At 38.5% G+C, this 20,255-nt stretch overlaps 1 protein-coding gene across 13 annotated transcripts in view; it reads left to right on the forward strand.

Annotated features, from left to right (window-relative positions):
* Positions 1-20,255, forward strand: part of Wdr62 (WD repeat domain 62) — a 76,372-nt gene that overhangs the window by 46,246 nt on the left and 9,871 nt on the right. For 10 of the 13 annotated variants that reach the window (XM_089464718.1, XM_089464717.1, XM_089464721.1 and 7 more), the window contains 6 exons: positions 10,870-10,961; positions 11,473-11,716; positions 11,787-11,996; positions 12,060-12,479; positions 12,542-13,264; positions 13,323-14,563. In XM_089464718.1, the coding sequence (XP_089320844.1) occupies positions 10,870-10,961; positions 11,473-11,716; positions 11,787-11,996; positions 12,060-12,479; positions 12,542-13,264; positions 13,323-14,563 (2,930 nt within the window). Of the gene's footprint in view, positions 1-6,054; positions 6,841-10,869; positions 10,962-11,472; positions 11,717-11,786; positions 11,997-12,059; positions 12,480-12,541; positions 13,265-13,322; positions 14,564-20,255 lie in introns of those variants that run through there. The other 3 variants (XM_089464720.1, XM_089464723.1, XM_089464727.1) reach the window with 3 other exon arrangements.

The raw sequence follows: 20,255 nt of genomic DNA on the forward strand, positions 1-20,255 counted from the left end.
ACTTCAAGTGTTCAGCTCTCAGTTTATTCGCCTCATTTGTTTACTTTTTACCAAAATAGGTAAATTCAATGATTTAATGCATAGTTGTTAAAGTCACAAAGGAGCGTCGCTGGTTCGATGGTCACTTTTCGTACATTTACAATCGCATCGTAAGCATAATGTAATAAGTCTTGGCAATGTATTTGCTGTATCTGTTGTATATTTATTCATATGTGTGCAGCATCAACAGAGATTGCCTTCGCTTTTGACACCTTTCCGATAGTTGGTGTGTGCTTATACCCTGTTCTTTTGAAAAATGGGCATGCAGAGTGTGGAGGAAGATGTAGTTGTTAGACTGATGAGTTCATTGTCTCACTTGCTCTATCCTGATTCTCGCGATTTCAATACAACCATTATTTATCATACATCATTCTTGATCAGAGACTATACATTATCTCATTATCATTATCATTGTAGTATATGCCATGCATCATGTACATATATAATTGTACTTTTACTATAAATTTCTTAGCATCATTACCTTTTATTTACAGAGTATCTCATAGTCGATCAATCGGCCTTTCTATCATGTCATTCCGAAATATTGTTTTGTATGCTCGCAAAACAAAATTTGGTTTTGAAACCAACCCATATGATTAGCACTTGATTGATGTAGGGGCACTCCTAAATGTTTCATGTCGTGTCTCAGCCTCTATTTGTGTGTGTGTGTGTATATGCATATATTTGTATATGTATGTATGTAGTAGTACTTAGCTACCGTTCAGAAACTTATCCAACGCTCGACCATCAAATGCATAAAAAAAAAAAAAACAAAACATTCACGCCAAAAAAAAAAAAAAGTTAATTGATTTTGAAAACAGTAATCAATTTTGACAAAGTATAGATATTGACAGGTTTCATTAATAAATTGCTCTTACATAACCGAAGTTACATCTGCTCAGTATTGAAACTGAAGCACTTAAACTGTGTGCTTAGCCTCTTAACAGAGTTTGGTGCATATGTATATATGAATTGTTTGCCAAGTCATTAATAGGCCAAAGACCATCATTTAATACTAATTATTGTTGTAACATACACTGGGATAAATATATTGTATTTTGTAGTAAAAAAATCACTAATTACTTAATAACTAAACTTGTTTTGTATGTGCTTGTAGATCTATATATGCCCTATATCGAAAATGATAAAAAACGAGGCAATCAAAAAAGTTGGCTTAAAGAAATTTTATGTTTACCTGTAAAATAAATAGATCGAAATTGAGCAAGCTGAAAATGCTCGACTAGGAGATGCCCTGAAGCCTGTGATTAAAACACCCATGCAAACCGACCTGGCAATATTTTCTTTGACAAAACCATTGTACCAAGAATTTCTGCTTATAATATAAAAATTAATAAAATATGTCGTAAAGTCATTTTGTTGTACTCATAGAGCATCTGCTAGTCAAGCATATTCCAGCTCGCTTTATTCTAACAATTTTCGCTTATATAAAACTATGTACATCGCGTTGGGATTGTGTTCATTCAGTGATTGATTTATAAATTAGTTGCACGACAAAAATCGCAAATTTAGAAAAGATTTCAGGTTTTTTTTTTTTTTTTTTTTTTTTGTTTTTATCAAGCTTGGTATTTTGAAAATGCATTTCTAATGAGGTGGGACGAGTCGATTGTATTTATATCCGGCGGCTCTTGGAGTAGCTCGTGATCTCAGCAAATGATGTCAGCTTTACTTTTGTTTTTTTTTTTCGCTTTTTGTGCTTCACAGCAAATCTTGATTCCTGTTTACTCTTTGATTTGGTGAGATTTTGCAATTGCGCAACGGCTAATTCAGAATGGATGCAAAATCTAAAAATCTAATTGGATATTAGTTAAGTCCTCTCTTCTTTAACTTTGACTTAGACTTGAATAAAGTCAAGTCAGAATAGAATTGAAAACGTGTTAATATATTGTTTATTTACTTTAACAATTTAACAAGGAAACTGTTCCTATATGCCACATTATAAATAAATTATTAACAAGTCTCGGCTAAACCTTTTGAAATCGAATAGTCAAGAGATTTAACAAATATTTTGAAAGGCCTTCGCTGTGCCATATGCGGATTAGGTGGGTTTTGAAATAATTTTCTTTTAACGATATGCTGATAGTTTCATAACGATAATTAATGATCTATTATAGATATATTAAATTTATAATTTATGCAGCGAAGAGTAGAGAAGAGAGAAGATTGAAGGGAAAGAGAATTCTGTATTGATTAAAAATGTAAGCAGAAGAGAAGAGAGATAGACTTTAAATATACATATGTGTATATAATTATATTACATTTCTAGATTCTTGATACTTGTTTGTCTTTTAATGCCTCGTCACGCACTGCAGCAGTGATTGTGATTTGCATAGTGGGCAGCTCAGACACCTGTTGTTTTTTTCTTTTTTTTTTTGGCACAAAATTCATTTTGTTATGCGTGTTGTGCTTCAACAACTCGACTTTGACTCAATTTTTTCGAGTTTTCCACTGACTTGCAACGTGGGCGGCCCCCGCTCGAACTATGTGTGTGTGTGTGTGTGTGTGTGTGTTTACGACGTCTGGACATTAGTCGAACTCCTCTGCAGCATTTAGTGGCACATAAAAATGTCTATAAAATGCATTGATAAGTCTTTCTCTCTATAATTAAGTATTTTAGAGCAACCCAACATGTGGTCGAAAATCGTAATTGGAAGCTGAGCTCTTATAATTATAATCCCCTGCAATCTATCCGAATATTTGTAAAATTGCTTGTACAATCAGCGATATAATCGTTAAATTTCAAATAACTACTAAATGGCAGTTGTGTTAGAGGAAGTTTAGTTTAATCACATAGATTTGACAAGAAATACTTATATGGAAGCGGAAACATTAGAGATAATTGTTGGATAACTGAGATCACATAAAAAATTATTGTTGCAGCTCTATGAGAACATACGTATCTGCTCGAAGTCTGTAGCTTATACAATAAATCATTTTATTATATTTAAAAGTATCTAAAAGTAATATATATGTATATATGAACCCCTGGCAAATCACGTGAGAAAGACTTTTAATAAATCCTTTGATATGACTATATATAAATATAGCAAATTAATTGCAATGACTAATCATATTTTTTTGAGTAAAATTGTATAAGGAATGTCTACAGGGTATGTAATCAGATTTCTTATTTTTAATATATCGCCGATTCAAAGTTATGCATCTTCTGATATGACTTTTGTAAATCTGGCAAATTAAAGTCGATGCCGAATCATCTCTTGCATCATCTACCATCTCATTAAGAATGCAATCTCCCACGCATACATTTTTGAATAATTACAGGGTATATAATCAGCTCCCTCTATCGCATTCTCTCTCATCCAGTCTATATGCATGGCCTTTGCAATAAATCATTATTTATTAGAAATACCTACATAGCAGTCATATTGACAAGCCATAAACCTTTGACAATAATTCAATTATATTATATGCTAATAATAATATTAATGACAAAAGCGTCATTAGACATTTCAACATTGTTCACAAACGAAACCAATGCAACTTAATTGCCCGAGCTACAGACAAAGCAATCTGCAAGTCGTAATTCGCTAAGCCACGTAAATGGCTTTACTACATACGGAACTGGCCCACAACTTTTCACGGTGTAAATCAAAGGAAAGGCAAAAGGCAAAACAAAACCAGCCCAACAACGACAACAGTAACAGCAACAACAATAACAACAACAACAACAGCAACAACAACGACAACGAGGCTGCATTCATTTGAATATGCGCCGCATGCAGTTCAAGCTATCTGTCTATCTATCTATCTATCTGCCTAGCATCTGTCAGAGCCGCTGCCCGTTTGTAACTTTCCCCCATAAACAACAAAAAGACACATACTTACACACACTTACACACACACACACACAATCACACACACTCTTAAGCACAACGAAAAATTGTTTGCACTATTGAGTCTCGGCGCTCGGGTCTCAGCCGCTGGCTCAATCTGCTCTTGCCAACGTAGTCAAGTGCGTGGCTGTCTCCATAGTTGCTGTAACCCTCTCTCTATCTCTATCTCGCTCTGCCTCTCTTCATTAGACGACGGGCATGTTAACAATGCATTTTGTTTGTCCATTCAACGTTGCATTGTGTGTGTGTGGTTTTTTTTTTATGCAAATTGATTTTCTTTTCAACCAAAAAAAAGTAAAGTGAATATGGATTTATGAAAAGAAAAACATTTATTAAAATTAGGCAACAAATTTTGATTGAGAATAAGTGTTATATTTTCATGAATTATATAATTTTTTTGTTTCTGCTGCTCAAAACATTTCATGAAATCTATGATTAGTGTGCAATAAATTGGGTTAAGGCAATGAAATTATGAAACTGTAAAATCAATTAATCAAAGCCCATCACAGCTTTAAAATTATTATAATATGAACAATATTTTATAGTGCTATACTCTGCCGACACAATGCATCTGATGCGCCTTTCATAGCAAGTTTATCGAGCCCTTGAAGCTAAAGTAGTATAGCAAATATTTATTCAGTGAATATACCTGAAACTGCAGAACTATATTTCCCTAAAATACTTCTTTTTTTATAATTATTGAAATGTTTATCTCAAAAAATTATCGCCCTCTATTACACTCGTTGTCTTATGGCAAATCTTTGACATTTCTATTTGTAATTAAAATTAATTACATTATAATAGCCCCTTGTGCTACAATTAATCACAGTCAGTTTTAGTCTTATATTTATTAAACTCTCAATTAATAATAAGTATTATCTTAATTTTTAATTTAAGATTCATAAATTTGACTAGTTGCTAGGACAGATTGCCCAAGTCATGCAAAGTCTCTAAATAGGCTTCCATCTCAGACAATTTTTAATTTCCTTGCTAATTTGTTGCTTCCAATTTGATTTGTCAATCAACTTTCTTATGTATCAAGCATGAACTCAATCAAGTTGAATATGCATTGTCGTATAATGAAATTCCGCACGAACTACTTTAGCTGACGATGTTTTTGATACGACCTTGTTATACTCCCGGCCACATGAATATCTTCACTAGAGTGCATAGTCATTCAGGTATTATTCTCTTTTTGCGAAATCTAACCCACACTTGGATTCTGTTTTTTACTACGCAGTTGCCACCGTAGACTATCTGCTTGTATATGTATATGTATGCTCGTATATATCTAGCTAGCTAGCTATCTATCGGATGCTATTTATTGTTCGCTATGGTGTCGGGTCTGTTCCACTTGTTTGGCTTGCTGCCGATGCTGCTGCTGCTATTCTGCTGCTGCTGCTCTGGTTGACTTCCTCAGTTGACTGGCGATATTTGAGTGCTCTTGTTGTTGGCTTTTGCCCAATTCTGCGTTTGTTTACAACTTTGGCGCAGAACACGTACGCCTACAATTCGATATGCTTTGATTTGCTAATAATTTATTGTATTTAGTGGGCAGCGCCTGTCGAGCTTGGAAACAGAATCCAAGTCACATATATGTATATCTGATATATTAATATATGACTTCTAGCATACTTGCTAGAATCCAAAGCTACCCTATTGACTAGAAACCATATTGTTCTAATAGAATTATCAATGCTTTTAATTGATTTTTGCCTCTAGCAGGCATGACTCGTCTCTGTCGCAATCTGAATCTGCAATTTGCAATTGTCATTCGAATAGATATACCTTAGAGGTAATACTAGAATGCCAAACGTGTGGCAATATGGATATAGCTTGAGCAAATCAGAAAATCGCCCTCGGTCAAGCGATCGCGCCTCGATTTGTTTATCGTGCTTTGAGTGCAGTCCACGCCCCGCCGAAAAATAAAAAAAAAAACTCGTTTTCAAAACATGCAAATTAAAGAGCGGAACTCGTAGCTCTAAAGGCTGTGACTGAAAGTCAGCTCATATAAGTATTCATGAGCAACACGTACGCAAAGAGCTTTCAAATGCCGTCTCTCAAATATCCAATCGCCGTATAGGCCGAGAAGGTGGCATGACAGCTTTGAGTCTCTCTCGCTCTCAGTGTGTCGCTGGCCATATCTCTATCTCGATGACGAAGTCTTGTTGTACGCGGCTAGAAATCTCAGCAGTTTCATTTGAGTCGCGCTAATAACGAAACGTATCTAATAGATTCGCAACGAAAACGGCCGACAACAATAAAAACAACAACGATAATTACAAAACAACAACAACAATAAGATTGGAATAGAACGGGTCATCGAGCAGGCATTAAGAATTTATTTATTAAAGCAAAAGAAAACTTTTGCAGCGAAACCAAATCAAGAATAGTGAAACGAAAATACGAATTTGAAATGAAAAAAAAAATAATATTATATTTTAGAGTCTGAACAAAATGGAGAAAATTAAGCCAAAGTGTTCAATATAAAATGGCCAAGTGAAGCGAATTACCGAATAGCTAAAAGTCTCCTTCAAAATACGAGCGAATCACAACGACCTTGAAAAAGCGGCAACAACAACACAAACACAATTTTAAGACTAGTCATTGAGTCACAGTTGAAAACAGTGCAAAATAACCGAAAAAGTATTATTTATTGAATATAAAATACAGCAATTCCAAAAACAAATCAACGAATTTATAAAGTAGATATATATATTATAAATATATTTATGTATATAACTGAGAAATTGTGGGCGTCTCACTGTGTGTGTGTTCCACTTATATTAATAAATAAATTGTAATTAAGTACAACTTAAATATACGCCCAAGTTTTAGTCAGTGTTATGCATTATCAGACAAAATGTTCGCCCCACGAAACTCGTCGCCAGTTGCCGCCTATGGCAAGGAGGAGATAGCTGCCTATGAGGTAAATTTGGCCATAGCTGTTTCTAAATTTCTAAAACTTTATTCCATGTGGTCAACAGCAGCAACAACAAAAAACAAAGTTGGTAATGAGTTTTTGTGGTTTGGTTCCGTTTGTCTATCGAACCAGTCCATGTATCCATGTGTGTTTGTGTATCTGTGTGTGTGTGTGTGTGTGGGCCAGCCAAAAGCCATTCAGATAAACTAATGAAAAATTGCAAATATGTTTGTGTGTTGCTGCTGCCGCAAGTAATTATGGGCAATTAGTTGTTAGTCATTGCTGATAGCTAATTTACTGAATGCTGCATCTCGGCAACTTCTAAGCCGAAACGGAATGTGGCGACAATGTCAAGGAGACTCTGAATACCATTTGAATCTCTTTACGGAGAGCTAGCGAAAGGCTGCCAAAAAGTAGCTACAGGCTACAGGCATAAGGCATTTCGCTCACGTCCATTGACACAAACATATACATATATATACCTACTATATACTCAGATATACATATATGTAAAGAGCTGTGCGCTGTTTGTTGATGATTTATGCGCGCGTTTGTGCATGCTAGTCCGAGCACCAACAACATTGCCGGCCAACGAGCGCAAATTAGAAATGTAAAAAACGTGTCCACCGAGAACGTTGTGAAGAAAAGCATAGGCAAAAAAAAGAGTTATAGTTGGGTAAGTTTGCGCGAGTCCATTAGTGACGCACTACGACATACCTCGCACTCGGCGATTTGCAAATATTTGTGTGAAGACGAGGCTTCTTGATATTCTCTTTCTCTGGTTGTTCTGAGAAGAAGAAACTTACAAAGAGTTGAGGCATTTCTTCGTATCGAATTTCATAGGTGATTGCACTCAGTTAGGTAATATATGTAACCTATATACATATATATTATAATATTTAGCATTCTTTATACACAGCACAAAGCTTTGATACCTCTTTGCTAATTGACTAAAAAATTCTTAGTTACTGTCTTAACTTATTGGCACTAATTACTTTACAAATTTTCAATTATATATTCATATGTGTATGTATATATGTATATATTACTATTGCCCAAATATACCTAAGGATCAATTTAAATAACAAGTTTGAACATAGTTAATACATTTTCCAATTTTCTATTTGTTTTTATCGATTGACTTCTTTTATTTTTGTTATCCCACAAAATCTGCCAATTTCATGGTTATATTATATGATTTTATAGATGATAAAAATTAATGAATAAAGTGTGGCTTAATAAAGCTGTTTCCAAAAGGAAAAAAAATTAATATTGCTGAAATGAGCTTCATTAATTCGTGTCAATTTCAATTTAATTTACATAATAATTCCATCTAATTAATATTTTGCTTTGAGTCATGTTAGCTTTAATTAAAACATGAATTATTTTACGTTATCTTGCTGAACAAACTTCTCAAGAATTCTTAACTAGTTACACACACACACACATACACACAGATGTCTATTAATTGGCCGAAATTGCTGACACCTGTCATGCAAATATTTGAGTTCGTTGTCACGGAATCGAAAACGCAGCTTTTGACGTGATGTTGTGGCTGCTGCGGTGTGGGCAGCCACTCAGAAATGTGTCACCGGCCCACATGGCGTCGCATTCCGTCTAAGCCAAGACATCAGAATCTTTGGCACATTTCAACAAGCGCCAAATCTGCTTTTAGCCCCAGCCGCCGCCTCAATTGAAGGAATTTTAGTGCATTCAACTTGGCAAGCGTTCCTTAAGCGAATCAGACAAAAACAACTCTGAAGCGCTTAAGCGGCTTCGATTTGTCATAGCCATGTTCGGGACCCGAGGGGCATCAGCCTTGCATTTGAAAAATGGGCAACATGAAGACAATCGACATCTTCCGCTTGCCGAAAACAAATTAAGTACATACTTTTGTTTTTTTGTTGTTTGCCGGCTCGAGGTGAGACAAGTAAAAACTGCGAGTGCGAGGCAGCATAAAGTTGTATTGAAGAAGAGTAACATGTCAATAGGCATAAAGACTGCAGAGAAAAGACCCCTATGTAAATGTTGATATCGTACTCAATAAGCTAGTCAGAAAAGGTAATAAATATAAATTAACCACTCTTTATCTTTACGATTCGACAACTGTAACGAATTGACACTAAATTAGATCTTTAATTTGATGTTGAAGGCGGCGTGGGGCAGCTTTTAGGCTTGACCTTAATGAGTTTCTTAAAACAGTTCTCTTAGATCATATTTCGACCTTGTGAATGGATTAGTATAAAATAATTTTTGATGCTATTCAAATGAGTTCTCTTGCTCTCAGCTATAAAACATTTTCATTATGAATATGCAAAGATATTATGAAATTTTATGAGAAGGAATCTTCGCAGTCACTTCCTTATGAGTTTATTATATATTTGAAATATGTAATATATTTTAAGTATAGTTTATTACACTAGGAGAAAGGTACTTTAGCATTTCGGGCTGTTTCCTATTATGATAGTTTTTCTTATCAGTAAATAATTAACATTAATATTTTGATGATAACAAAAACTCGTTTTTCTACTTGAATAAATCAATTTGATGTTGATTTTATTATTTATGATTTCTCTAATGTAACGCGGATGTCAATGCCCGACTTAGATATACGGCGTACTGGATAGAAAAGTAGATAGTAAACACGCTTTTCTTTTGACTTTTGCCCACCTCTATTGATTTCACATGGCGATTTTCTAGCTGGGCTTAGAGTGTTTACAATTTCACGGCATATTATGATCATTACGAATGCAAATAGCTGAAAATAGCTTTAGAATAAACCGGTTCACGACGACCTTTTGCATTGAGAAATATTTTGTAGTTGCGTTGGTGGCAGCTGAAATGTAAAACAAGCGTTTCAAATACATACATAAATATATACACAAATACGTATATATCTCTTAAGTGCTGACTTTGAAAAACAAGCGAGTCAAAGGCTCGCGCATTCCTCTTGACTTCTGCTAACCAGATGATCTCAGCTCAGCTAGGCGTTCGATATGTCTTTCCCTCTCTCACTGCGACACAAATTCATGCCACGGGTGTTTAATGAGTTGTTGTTGTTGTGCTGTTGTTCGATTTTGTTTGAACTATTTAATTGGTATTGCGATTTGCAGTGCTTAGCTGCTCGCCCACATATAACGAAAGCTATATCTCGCTCTCCACATGAATGTATATATGGACATGCCGCCCGACTTGTGCAACTGCGTCACGATTGCCATTAAAACACTTGACTCGTACTTCCTGTCCTTAAGCGACAGACATACATATGTATCAATTATGTACATCACACACTTTATAATAATTGAAGATATATATATATAAGAAGCTTTAGAGTTGAGTCTTCCATTGAATCCATTGGGTACTGACAGATGATTCTATATATTTCTGACCGCCTCAGATGTGGGTCAATATCGTTCTTTTATGCCCATGCGAAAAGATTTTAAGTCTGCTTGGATTGAATTTTAGCGCTTTTAGCAAGGCTTTACCTAGCCAAGCACTTACTGTCTTTTTGTTAGCATGGCGTATACTTAATATTTGTATAGCACAGCATCATGCGAATTACAGTTCACCTTGAATGGAATTTAGTATTTGTTTACTTAGTTATTGTGTTGAAATAGTTGCTTTTTGCTGATTTTTTAATATTATTTTTTATTTGGTTATGTTAATTGAGATATATGTGAAAAGTGTTCAAAAAGAGGTGTATGTTAATGTATTTCTTAAATCTGTGGAGGTTTATATTCTATAAATTATTTTCTAAATAAAATGGAATACTTTGCTGCTGCTGATAGTTTTTTTTAAATATTTTATAATAATAATTATGTATAATTTAATAATAATAAGTAGTATTTACTGTTCACAAATACATATATTATTATCCACAATTTATATAATATAATAAATGATGACAAGTACATCATTTTATACATTTTTATTTATATTTATTTTACTGTACATATATATTTTTTATTTACGTACATATACATATATATTTCATTTCATATATTCATATATATTATTTGCTCTCTTTCATTACAGATAAAACTCAAAAGAGTCTTGGGTCTAACTGTCTGCAGCAATGCGGCACTCGACGTGTCGCCAGTCAGCGGCCTGCTGGCCTATCCTGCAGGGTGAGTCCTTGAGCTGAAAAGAACACAATCGCTTGAGCAATGATTCAAGCTAGATTGGAACTGAAGAATCAGCAAATTTATTTTTGTTTAGCCTTCACGGAATTTGGTTTTATGACAACTCTAAAAGCTGCCCTTATAGGGATAACTACTAAATTTAAATTGATTAATTATGAGTTTTGTGTGTGGGTTGACAATGACCAATGTCTAACTAATTAATTAGTGACAGTTTTATCAAAAGAGTTTTGTCATAAAGCCAGCCAAAGCGGAATGGCATTCAAGAAGCAAATCGCTTGAATTGCGAATGGCACCCGCTGTTTGCTAGAGCCAGGCCAGGGTCGTTTTCAAGTGCGCACAATGCGGGCACATATTACAAATATATATATATATATATATATATATATATATATATATATATATATATATATATATATATATATATATATATATATATATATATATATATATGGGTTCTCATATATGTTTTGCTCTTTCTCTTCCGCCCCCTGCACAGCTGCACTGTGGTCCTGTTCAATGCCAAGCGTCACACACAGGCCTATCTGGTCAATACCTCCCGCAAAGCATTCACATCCGTTGCCTTCTCGCGCTGCGGCCGCTATGTGGCCACCGGCGAGTGCGGCATCAATCCTGCCATCAAAGTTTGGGAACTAGAGACGCCCAATGGCAATCTGGAGCAGTGCAGCGGCGGCACAGTCATAGCCGAGTTCGTAGATCACAAATATGCCGTGACCTGTGTGGTGAGTGGAAAGCTGTCTATTTATTTACTCGACTACTTGTGCTTTAATGTCTACTGCATTGCTCTGGCAGGCATTCTCGCCCACGGGCAAGTACCTGGTGTCGGTGGGCTCGCAGCACGACATGATTGTCAACGTGTTCGACTGGCGCGCCAATCTGAAAATGGCTTCCAACAAGATTAGCTCCAAGGTGGCAGCCGTGTGTTTTGCCGAAGATGGCAGCTACTTTGTCACCGTGGGCAATCGACATGTCAAATACTGGTATTTAGAAGGTGGACGCAAGGTGAGTCACATACACATAGACATATATACACTTTAACAGAAAGTAATTCCAATTCGATTGCAGTACAAAGATCCCATCCCCCTGATGGGTCGCAGCGCCATTCTGGGCGATCTGCGGGACAATGATTTCTGTGCCGTCGCCTGCGGCAAGGGCATCTGCTCGGAGAGCACCTATGCCATCACACGGCAGGGGCACCTGGTGGAGTTCAGCTCGAGGCGGCTGCTCGACAAGTGGGTGCAGTGCCGCACCAGCAATGCCAACTGCATTTGCGTCAACGAACGCTTTATACTCGTTGGCTGTGCCGAGTCCATCATACGCATCTTCAATGCTTCCACGCTGGAGTACGTGACGACGCTGCCCAGGACTCACTACCTGGGCGTAGACGTTGCCCAGGGCATACAGATCAATCATATTATGTCTGTGCCCCAGCAAGCCAAGTTCCCAGATTGTATTGCCATGGTCTTTGACGAGCAGCGCTCCAAGGTATGAACTGAAAGTAAAGAGAGATCGAGGTCGTCTCACATTTCTCCTTTTTATATACACAGGTCAGCTGCGTCTACAACGATCACTCGCTCTACATTTGGGATCTGCGCGACATATCGCGAGTGGGCAAGTCCCACTCGTTCCTCTACCACTCCACGTGCATTTGGGGCGTGGAGACAGTGCCATATAATGTGGAGCGTGAATCTTCGCAAACATTGCCAGAGGATTGCTTCGTGACATGCTCGTCGGACGACACGATTCGTGTGTGGGGCCTGGACAATTGTGCCAACAATGAGATATACCGCAAGAACATCTATTCCAAAGAGCTACTCAAGATCATCTACAGCGACGACGAGCTGCAGTACATCAAGGACCAGGGCTCCTCGCTCTTCGACAAGACGGGCAGCTCCAGCTACGACGGCCGCAACGGCGTGCGCTGCATTAAAATTAGTCCAGATCTGCAGCACTTGGCCAGCGGCGATCGCTGCGGCAACATACGCGTCTACAGCCTGCACAACCTGAAGCTCTTGACCACCATCGAGGCGCACGAGTCGGAGGTGCTCTGCCTGGAGTACTCCAACGAAAAGATCGAGCGCAAGCTGCTGGCCAGTGCCAGTCGTGATCGCTTGATACACGTCTTCGATGTGTCGCAGAACTATTTGCTGCTGCAGACCCTGGACGATCACAGCTCGTCGATCACTTCCATCAAATTCGTCGGCGCTGGCCTCAACTTCCAAATGATCAGCTGCGGCGCCGACAAGTCCATAATGTTCCGAACTTTTCAGGTAAGTGTGAAATGCTCTTCAATTTCAAATTCCATTATCTAATGCATCTCGTTTGCAGGGCAACATCTTCATGCGCGGCACGAATACCTCTGGCAAGACAACGCTGTATGACATGGAGGTGGACTCAAATGCCAAACACATTCTGACCGCTTGCCAGGATCGCAACGTGCGCGTCTATGGCACGCAGAACGCCAAGCAGACGAAGACCTTCAAGGGCTCCCACTCGGACGAGGGCAGCCTGATCAAGCTCAGCCTCGACCCCAGCGGCATTTACGTGGCCACCTCCTGCACGGACAAGACGCTCGCCGTCTATGACTACTACTCCAGCGAGTGCATGGCGCGCATGTACGGCCACAGCGAGCTGGTGACGGGGCTGAAGTTCACCAACGACTGTCGCCATCTGATTTCGGCCAGCGGCGATGGCTGCATCTTCATCTGGCAGGTGCCGCACGACATGATCGTCACGATGCAGGCGCGCATGTCCCAGCAGCGTTTGCGCTCGGGCATTGCGCCGCTGCAGCGCCCATTGGCGCCCATCTCGCCGCCTGATGCCATCGTGGTGGAGTCGCCCATCAGTGAACTGGAGCATCAACAACAGGCGCCCAAGTTTGTTGTGGCTGAGGAGCAGCCAGCCAATCGCCATGCCTATCGACTGTCCGACGTGGGCCAGCTGCCGCAGTGGGCTATGCGCAAGGCGGCCGACTCGGATAGCGGCGCTCTCTCCATACCCACGCCCATCAATACCGCCTTGTCCTCTGCGACCATGCACGCCGCCTCGTCCATGGGCAACCTGAGCTCCTCGCCCAGTCAACAGCTGGGCGTGGCGGCGCCTCGTGCCCGTGGACGCTGGGCGCAGCGCAGCAGCCAAGCCCTGGAGACAGAGGACATGCGCTCCAACTCAGAGAGTCCGCTGGGCACAGTGTCTTCCGTTGGCGGTCACAACATACCAACCTCCGATTACAACAGCGCCTCCTCCAAGGACATCATGTACAATCAGACGTACTTAAGCGAGGACTCGTCCATTGACTCGGGCATGGAGACGCGGCGAGAGCTGAAGTTCATTGGCAGCAACAACAATGGCACAATCCCCAACATCTCAGCACTTACCTCCAGCACAAATACTCCGGCTGCCGGCATCGTTGCTCAGCAGCGGCTGCAGCTGGACAAGCGCAAGCCCGGCATGCGCTTCGATACGCACAGTCACGATCACGATGGCGACATTGAGGACATATCGGACGGCGAACGCACCAGCTCGGATCACGGCATGTTCTACAACAACATGGCACCCAGCACGCCAACGTGAGTTTGTGGACTGTATGGGGAGGGGGTAGAGGGGAGGCAGAAGCACATGAAATACTTCTTAATTAGCAAATAAGGTTTCTTTATTTAATTGTGGAACAACGCTATGTAGACGACATGTTCTAAGGTCGACGCTGACTGAATGACTACTATCAACTTGAATCCATTTAGGCTTCATTCACATATAAGTTAAGTTCTTTCTTTATTAAAACGGGAAAAAATAAGATGTTTTGATATTTCACTGCTTAAATGCAGTCCGCTTTATTGAAGAACAAATTTGCAACTAAATTACTTAAATCAATTCTATCCCTAGCTGAGCTGTGGTTCAGTCGACGACGTTGGCAGCGGCGTCGCTCGTGGTGTTGTTGAACCGTTGTGCAATTCTTCTTAGAATTGCTGGAGCTCTGGTTGGCGTGTGCAGGAAGTCCGCTAGACATGGTGTCAGCAGTTTTGGCTTATTGGTCTGATCAGCTTGTTACGTTTTATTTGTGTTGCAACAATTCCCATTGGGTTTTGTTGCAATGCAGAATATTTTTGTTTTTAACTTGAAAAATATATTTGTTGTTAACTCTTCCCCCTTTGATTTGAGCTTGTCCTCAAGCGATCATTAAAAGAAGGGAATGTCGTTGAACTGTATGTTTTCTATGGTTCGTCTTGGTGCCTCTGTTACTTTCTTTACCTGGCTATTGTCCAGTAGTAACGTAATTTTTTTCGCTCTCTTTATGTAGAGGAAGGCAATGACAATGATTATCACGACTATGCAAACCAATATTATGGATGATATTGCCTGTGTCGTAAGTTTTAGGTGTTCTAGTCTTTGGGTATTGTTGATGTGTAATGCCTGCAAAGCCTTTAGTGATAGAATTTGGAGTCGTCTCGATTCTTCTGGTGTCATCTGGATTATCGAGGAGCCGACTCTCAGTGTGCTGCTCTCTAGGTTGTTGAAAGTCCGGTTGCCAATTGAAATGGACTCGTTGGTAAAGCGAATGACATAGGTGCCGTTTAACCATGTACTTGTTGTCGCCGATGTCACCATTCCATCAAAGTTGTTGAGGATCAGAAGACCGTTGGCCACTTCTTCGATGGGTTTCACATGCTCGGCGTTACTGAACTCACACAGCGACTTTTCTCCATTGAGGAGCCTAGGCAAACATGTACTATTGCTAATGTTGACAATGTTATTTTTTGAACAAATCTTAATGTTATTATATTTTTTACAATTTTTTATAATTCCAAACATTACATTTTTTCGAGACAATATTTCTTTATACTCTATATTTATGATAGCGTTATTTCTTACGACTGGTTTCACAATTAGATTTTCATAATCATTTTCTTCTACGTTAGGTATTTTAATTACATAAAACAAAGTAGTAGTATTGTGAAATATGGCCACGTCTGAATATTCTAGCATTTCTTCTACAGATAATGAAGGCATTCTACCAGCTTTGAAGATTCTCTCTATTTCATCTATTTCTGCTTTTTTTAGTAAAAATGAGTTTATTACGTTAACTTTTGCCCATTGTATGGCATATTTTGTATTAATAACCTCCTCTTTGATCAATCTAACCTGGTTCTGTAAACTTTCCGCTATACCATGTGTGAATCTATCGTCTGTTTCTGTCTAAGTCTGTCAATGTTGTCTTGTCTAGATTTTTCATATTGTTCTGGGTTCGTCGTTAGGTTTCTGCCAAAAAACAAATCTAGTGGTCGTCTGTTAGTCGTTGAATGAATGGTGTAGTTATAGTCGTATATTGATTTGTCAATTAATTCTTGAAAGGTTTTATATTCTTGTTTTCTCTTGTTACATCTCATAATGTCTGAAAGCGTAGAGTGAAATCGTTCGACTTGGCCGTTGACTGTGCTTTTATAAGGTGGAGTGTTATAAATTTCAATCCCTAATTGATCTCGCATCATGAATGTTATGGATGCTGAATTCAGAGATTTTTCGTTATCTATGACCACGAATTTCGGAACTCCATAATAAAATAAAATGTCGTGAAGTGGTTTTTTTATGTCCTCTATTGCTCTAGATTTGATGATGCGTCCTTGGGCTAATTTCGAAAATTTATCTATTGCTGTCAGTACTAAGTTTTTGCCTGTCGTGTATATGTCTACATGAATTATATGTCCAGGATATTGAGGTATGGGTGTTTCATTTAGTTTAGGGTTGTTTGGTTGTCTGTCGTATTTTTCTTCTTTACAGACTTGACATTGTTTGACTAATGCCGCGATTTTCTGTTTCATTCTGGGGAAGTAATGGGTTTCTGATAATTGTTTTTTATTTTCTATTGCGTTGCGGTGAGCTCTATTGTGTATTTTTAGTATATGTTCGTCCTGCTCTGTTTCATTAGTCAAGTCCTTCACTTGTGTCTGGGTGAATCTGATTTTATAATTCCTAAAGTGTTTGGGGTATATTTGTTGAATTTGGTTCATGATTTCTTCTGACGTTATTATCCCGTTAATTACAGAAGGGTTTAAATGCTTTTTTAATATCTGAACTAAGTTATTTTCTGTGTACTCTTGTCTAGTTATTAGATGTCTATGGAAAGTTGGGAAAGGGATTTGGAATTTATAGTCGTCTGTGTTTGCTTTGTTTAAGAATATTTGGTTCTTGAATACGTTTATCGGGACCTCTATACTAGGTATTAGGTTGTGACTTGAACTTTCTGCGCTATGCTGAGTGGATGTTACTGAATTGATTTGGTTTACTATGGGTATTCTTGACAATGCGTCTGCTACTGTGTTATCCCTGCCTGGTTTATAAAGGAGTTCATAATCAAACTCTTCTAGGTACGTTTTCCATCTTTTGATTCGAGCGTTGCCATTCCAACTGCTAAGCGAATGTGTAAGTGGTTGATGATCTGTGTATATTTTTACTTTTGCCTTACCGTAAAGGTAATTTTTGAGGGCTTTTAGTGCCCAAATAATCGCCAACATTTCTTTTTCATTAGTGGCGTAATTTTCTTCGGATTTTGACAATGTTCTTGAAAGGAAGCATATGGGTCGTTTATTCTGAGATAAGACTGCTCCAATTGCATAATTGGATGCGTCTGTTGTTAATTGAAATTCCTTATTAAAGTCTGGGTATTGTAAAATAACTTCATTGGATATTAGAGCGTTTTTGATTTTGTCAAAGGAATCAATGGCTTCTTGACTGAGATTAATTAGTTTTTTTGAAGACTGGCTTTTGGACACTCGTCCATCCTCCCCTCTTAAAAGAGAGCTAAGTGGTTTTGCCAACTTAGCGAAATCTCTTATGAACCTTCTATAGTAGCTAGAGAGTCCGAGGAAAGATCTCAAGTCTTTGAGTGTTTTTGGATAGGGATACTTGGCTATGGTTGCTATTTTGTCTGGGTTAGTCTCGACGCCTTTATCTGAGATGACAAAGCCGAGAAATTCTACCTTGTCTTTAAAGAACTCGCATTTGTCTAACTGACATTTCATGTTAGCTTCTTGAAGAGTTCGAAAAATTGTGTCAAGATTTTCTGCATGTGTTTCATTATCTTTGCTAAATATGATAATGTCGTCTATGTAAATGAAGCATATCTTGCCGATATGATCACGAAGAATGTCATCTAACGCCCTTTGAAAAATAGAAGGTGCGTTTTTCAGACCGAAAGGGAGTCGTGTAAACTCGTATTTTCCGTTGTTTACGGAGAAGGCGGTCTTTTCAATATCTGCTTCTTTTAATGGAATTTGATGGAAGCCACTTTTTAAGTCAAGCACTGAAAAAATTTTATTATTCCCAAGTTGTGCTAGTACTTCGTTTATTTCTGGAATAGGGTACTTGTCTGCTATTGTTTCTTTGTTAAGCTTTCTGTAATCAATAACCATTCTATACTTTTTCTCTTGGGAAGCATCCATTTTCTTGGGAACAATCCACACAGGTGAATTGTAGGGTGATCGGGATGGGCGAATAATTCCGTCCTCTAAAAGTTCTCGTATTTGTTTATGGACTTCGTCTTTTAAAGACATTGGGAATTGGTAAAATTTGGAATATATGGGTGAGTCTGTCTTGGTTCGAATTTCTGCTTTTACATTGGTTGTGTAGGTTAATTTTTCGTTTGGGGTGGCAAATAAATTGGGGTATTTTGTAACTAACTGTTTTAATCTTTGTTTCTGTTCGATAGTCATGTGATCTGTCCGTGGTATGACAGTGTTAACTGCCTCGATTTTTTTCTGTTTAAGGGGTATAAATATGGTATCTTTAATTATTAATTGATTCTTGCTGCTATGGATTACGGCCTCTAGTTCTTTAAGGCTGTCGTTGCCCAGAATTGCGTCAAATGCTTTTAACGTAGGTAATAGGAAAAACTTTACTTGGATATCTTGTCTGTCAAAGAGATTAGCGATTTTATGGTGAGTTATTCTTATATTTCCGCCGACTGTTACGGCTTCGAAAGGCTTTTGATTGGGAATCGGGTTAGAAACTAGTTTGGGCTGTATGTAATTTCTGTTCGAACCTGTGTCTATTAGTATTTTAAGTATCTCTCCGCTTTTTGTCTTACATTCTATGTAAGGAAGCGAAGAGCTAGTTATTCTAAAAAATTAATGTTATCATGTTCAATGGGGCTCTCTTGTTCGTCGTCATTTTGTTCAATTTGTTGTGCGTACTCTTGTAGTGATTGTTCGTGTTCGGTCTGTTGTTCGTAGCTTTCGATGGTCTGTCCGTATTCTTCCATACTTATGGAAGCGTTGTGGTAGTCATTGTCGGGATATTCCTCTCCCATTTGAATATTAAAATTTCTTTGTCTTTTGTCCGTTGTATTTGTTATTGGTGGGGGTCTTTTCCCTAGTTCAAAATTTGGCCTGTTCATGTAATTTACCATCCGTGTTTGGATGCTTTTGTCAACGTCCATTGGTTCGGGGCGTGGCTGTGGTTTGGGTGCTAATGGTCGGGGCGGTACGTTTGTCTGTTGAGGTTGCGTTTGGTAATATTGTTGTCTATGGTATTGGTGTCCCTGATTAATGGTATTTGGCCATGCATGTTGCATTGGCACTTGAGCTCTGAAACCAATTGGTACAGATCTCATCATCTGAGGGGGATTTTGTACGTATTGAACCATACGCGGTGGCAACATGGGTGGTGTTGCGTTTCGAGCTACGCTTTTGTGACCTGTTTGATGGCTTTTATTGAATGCTATGTTTGTTCTATAGTTCTGATTTTCTAATTTCAAACATAAATGGAGAGCTGAGGGAAGGTCTGTTGGTTCCTTTATGCTAAGAATGCGTGGCAAGTCTCCTCTCAAACCTCTGATGAAAGTGTCTAATGCTTTTTCCCTGTACATTTTCGTCATGAGTAGTTCCGACTCTCTATTTAGTTCCATACATCCTACTTTGTTCAATATTAAAGTCAGCTGGTTGTAGACAACCTGATAAAACTGTTCTACTGTCTGGTTGTTGCCCTGTATTAACATAGTCATCTCGTATTCTAATGTATTTATATCTCTTTTATCTGCATAGTGCAGTGTGAGACACTTGGAGATGGCACTCCAATTAAGGGGAACATTGTAAGATTCGAGGGCCGCGTCGGCTTGACCGATGATCTTATTTCTCACGGTATGCAAAATGCCATAGTACATTGGTGATCCAACTTGGCTTGCATATATGGAGAGTATGCGATCCACACTCTTTTTCCATGAGCTAAATTCGATTTTGTTGCCGGAAAATTCCCTAAGACTTTTGACAA

Source organism: Drosophila arizonae, chromosome 3 (assembly GCF_054131065.1).
Source record: "Drosophila arizonae isolate 15081-1271.41 chromosome 3, UAZ_ARI_1.0, whole genome shotgun sequence".
NCBI classification, from domain to species: domain Eukaryota; kingdom Metazoa; phylum Arthropoda; class Insecta; order Diptera; family Drosophilidae; genus Drosophila; species Drosophila arizonae.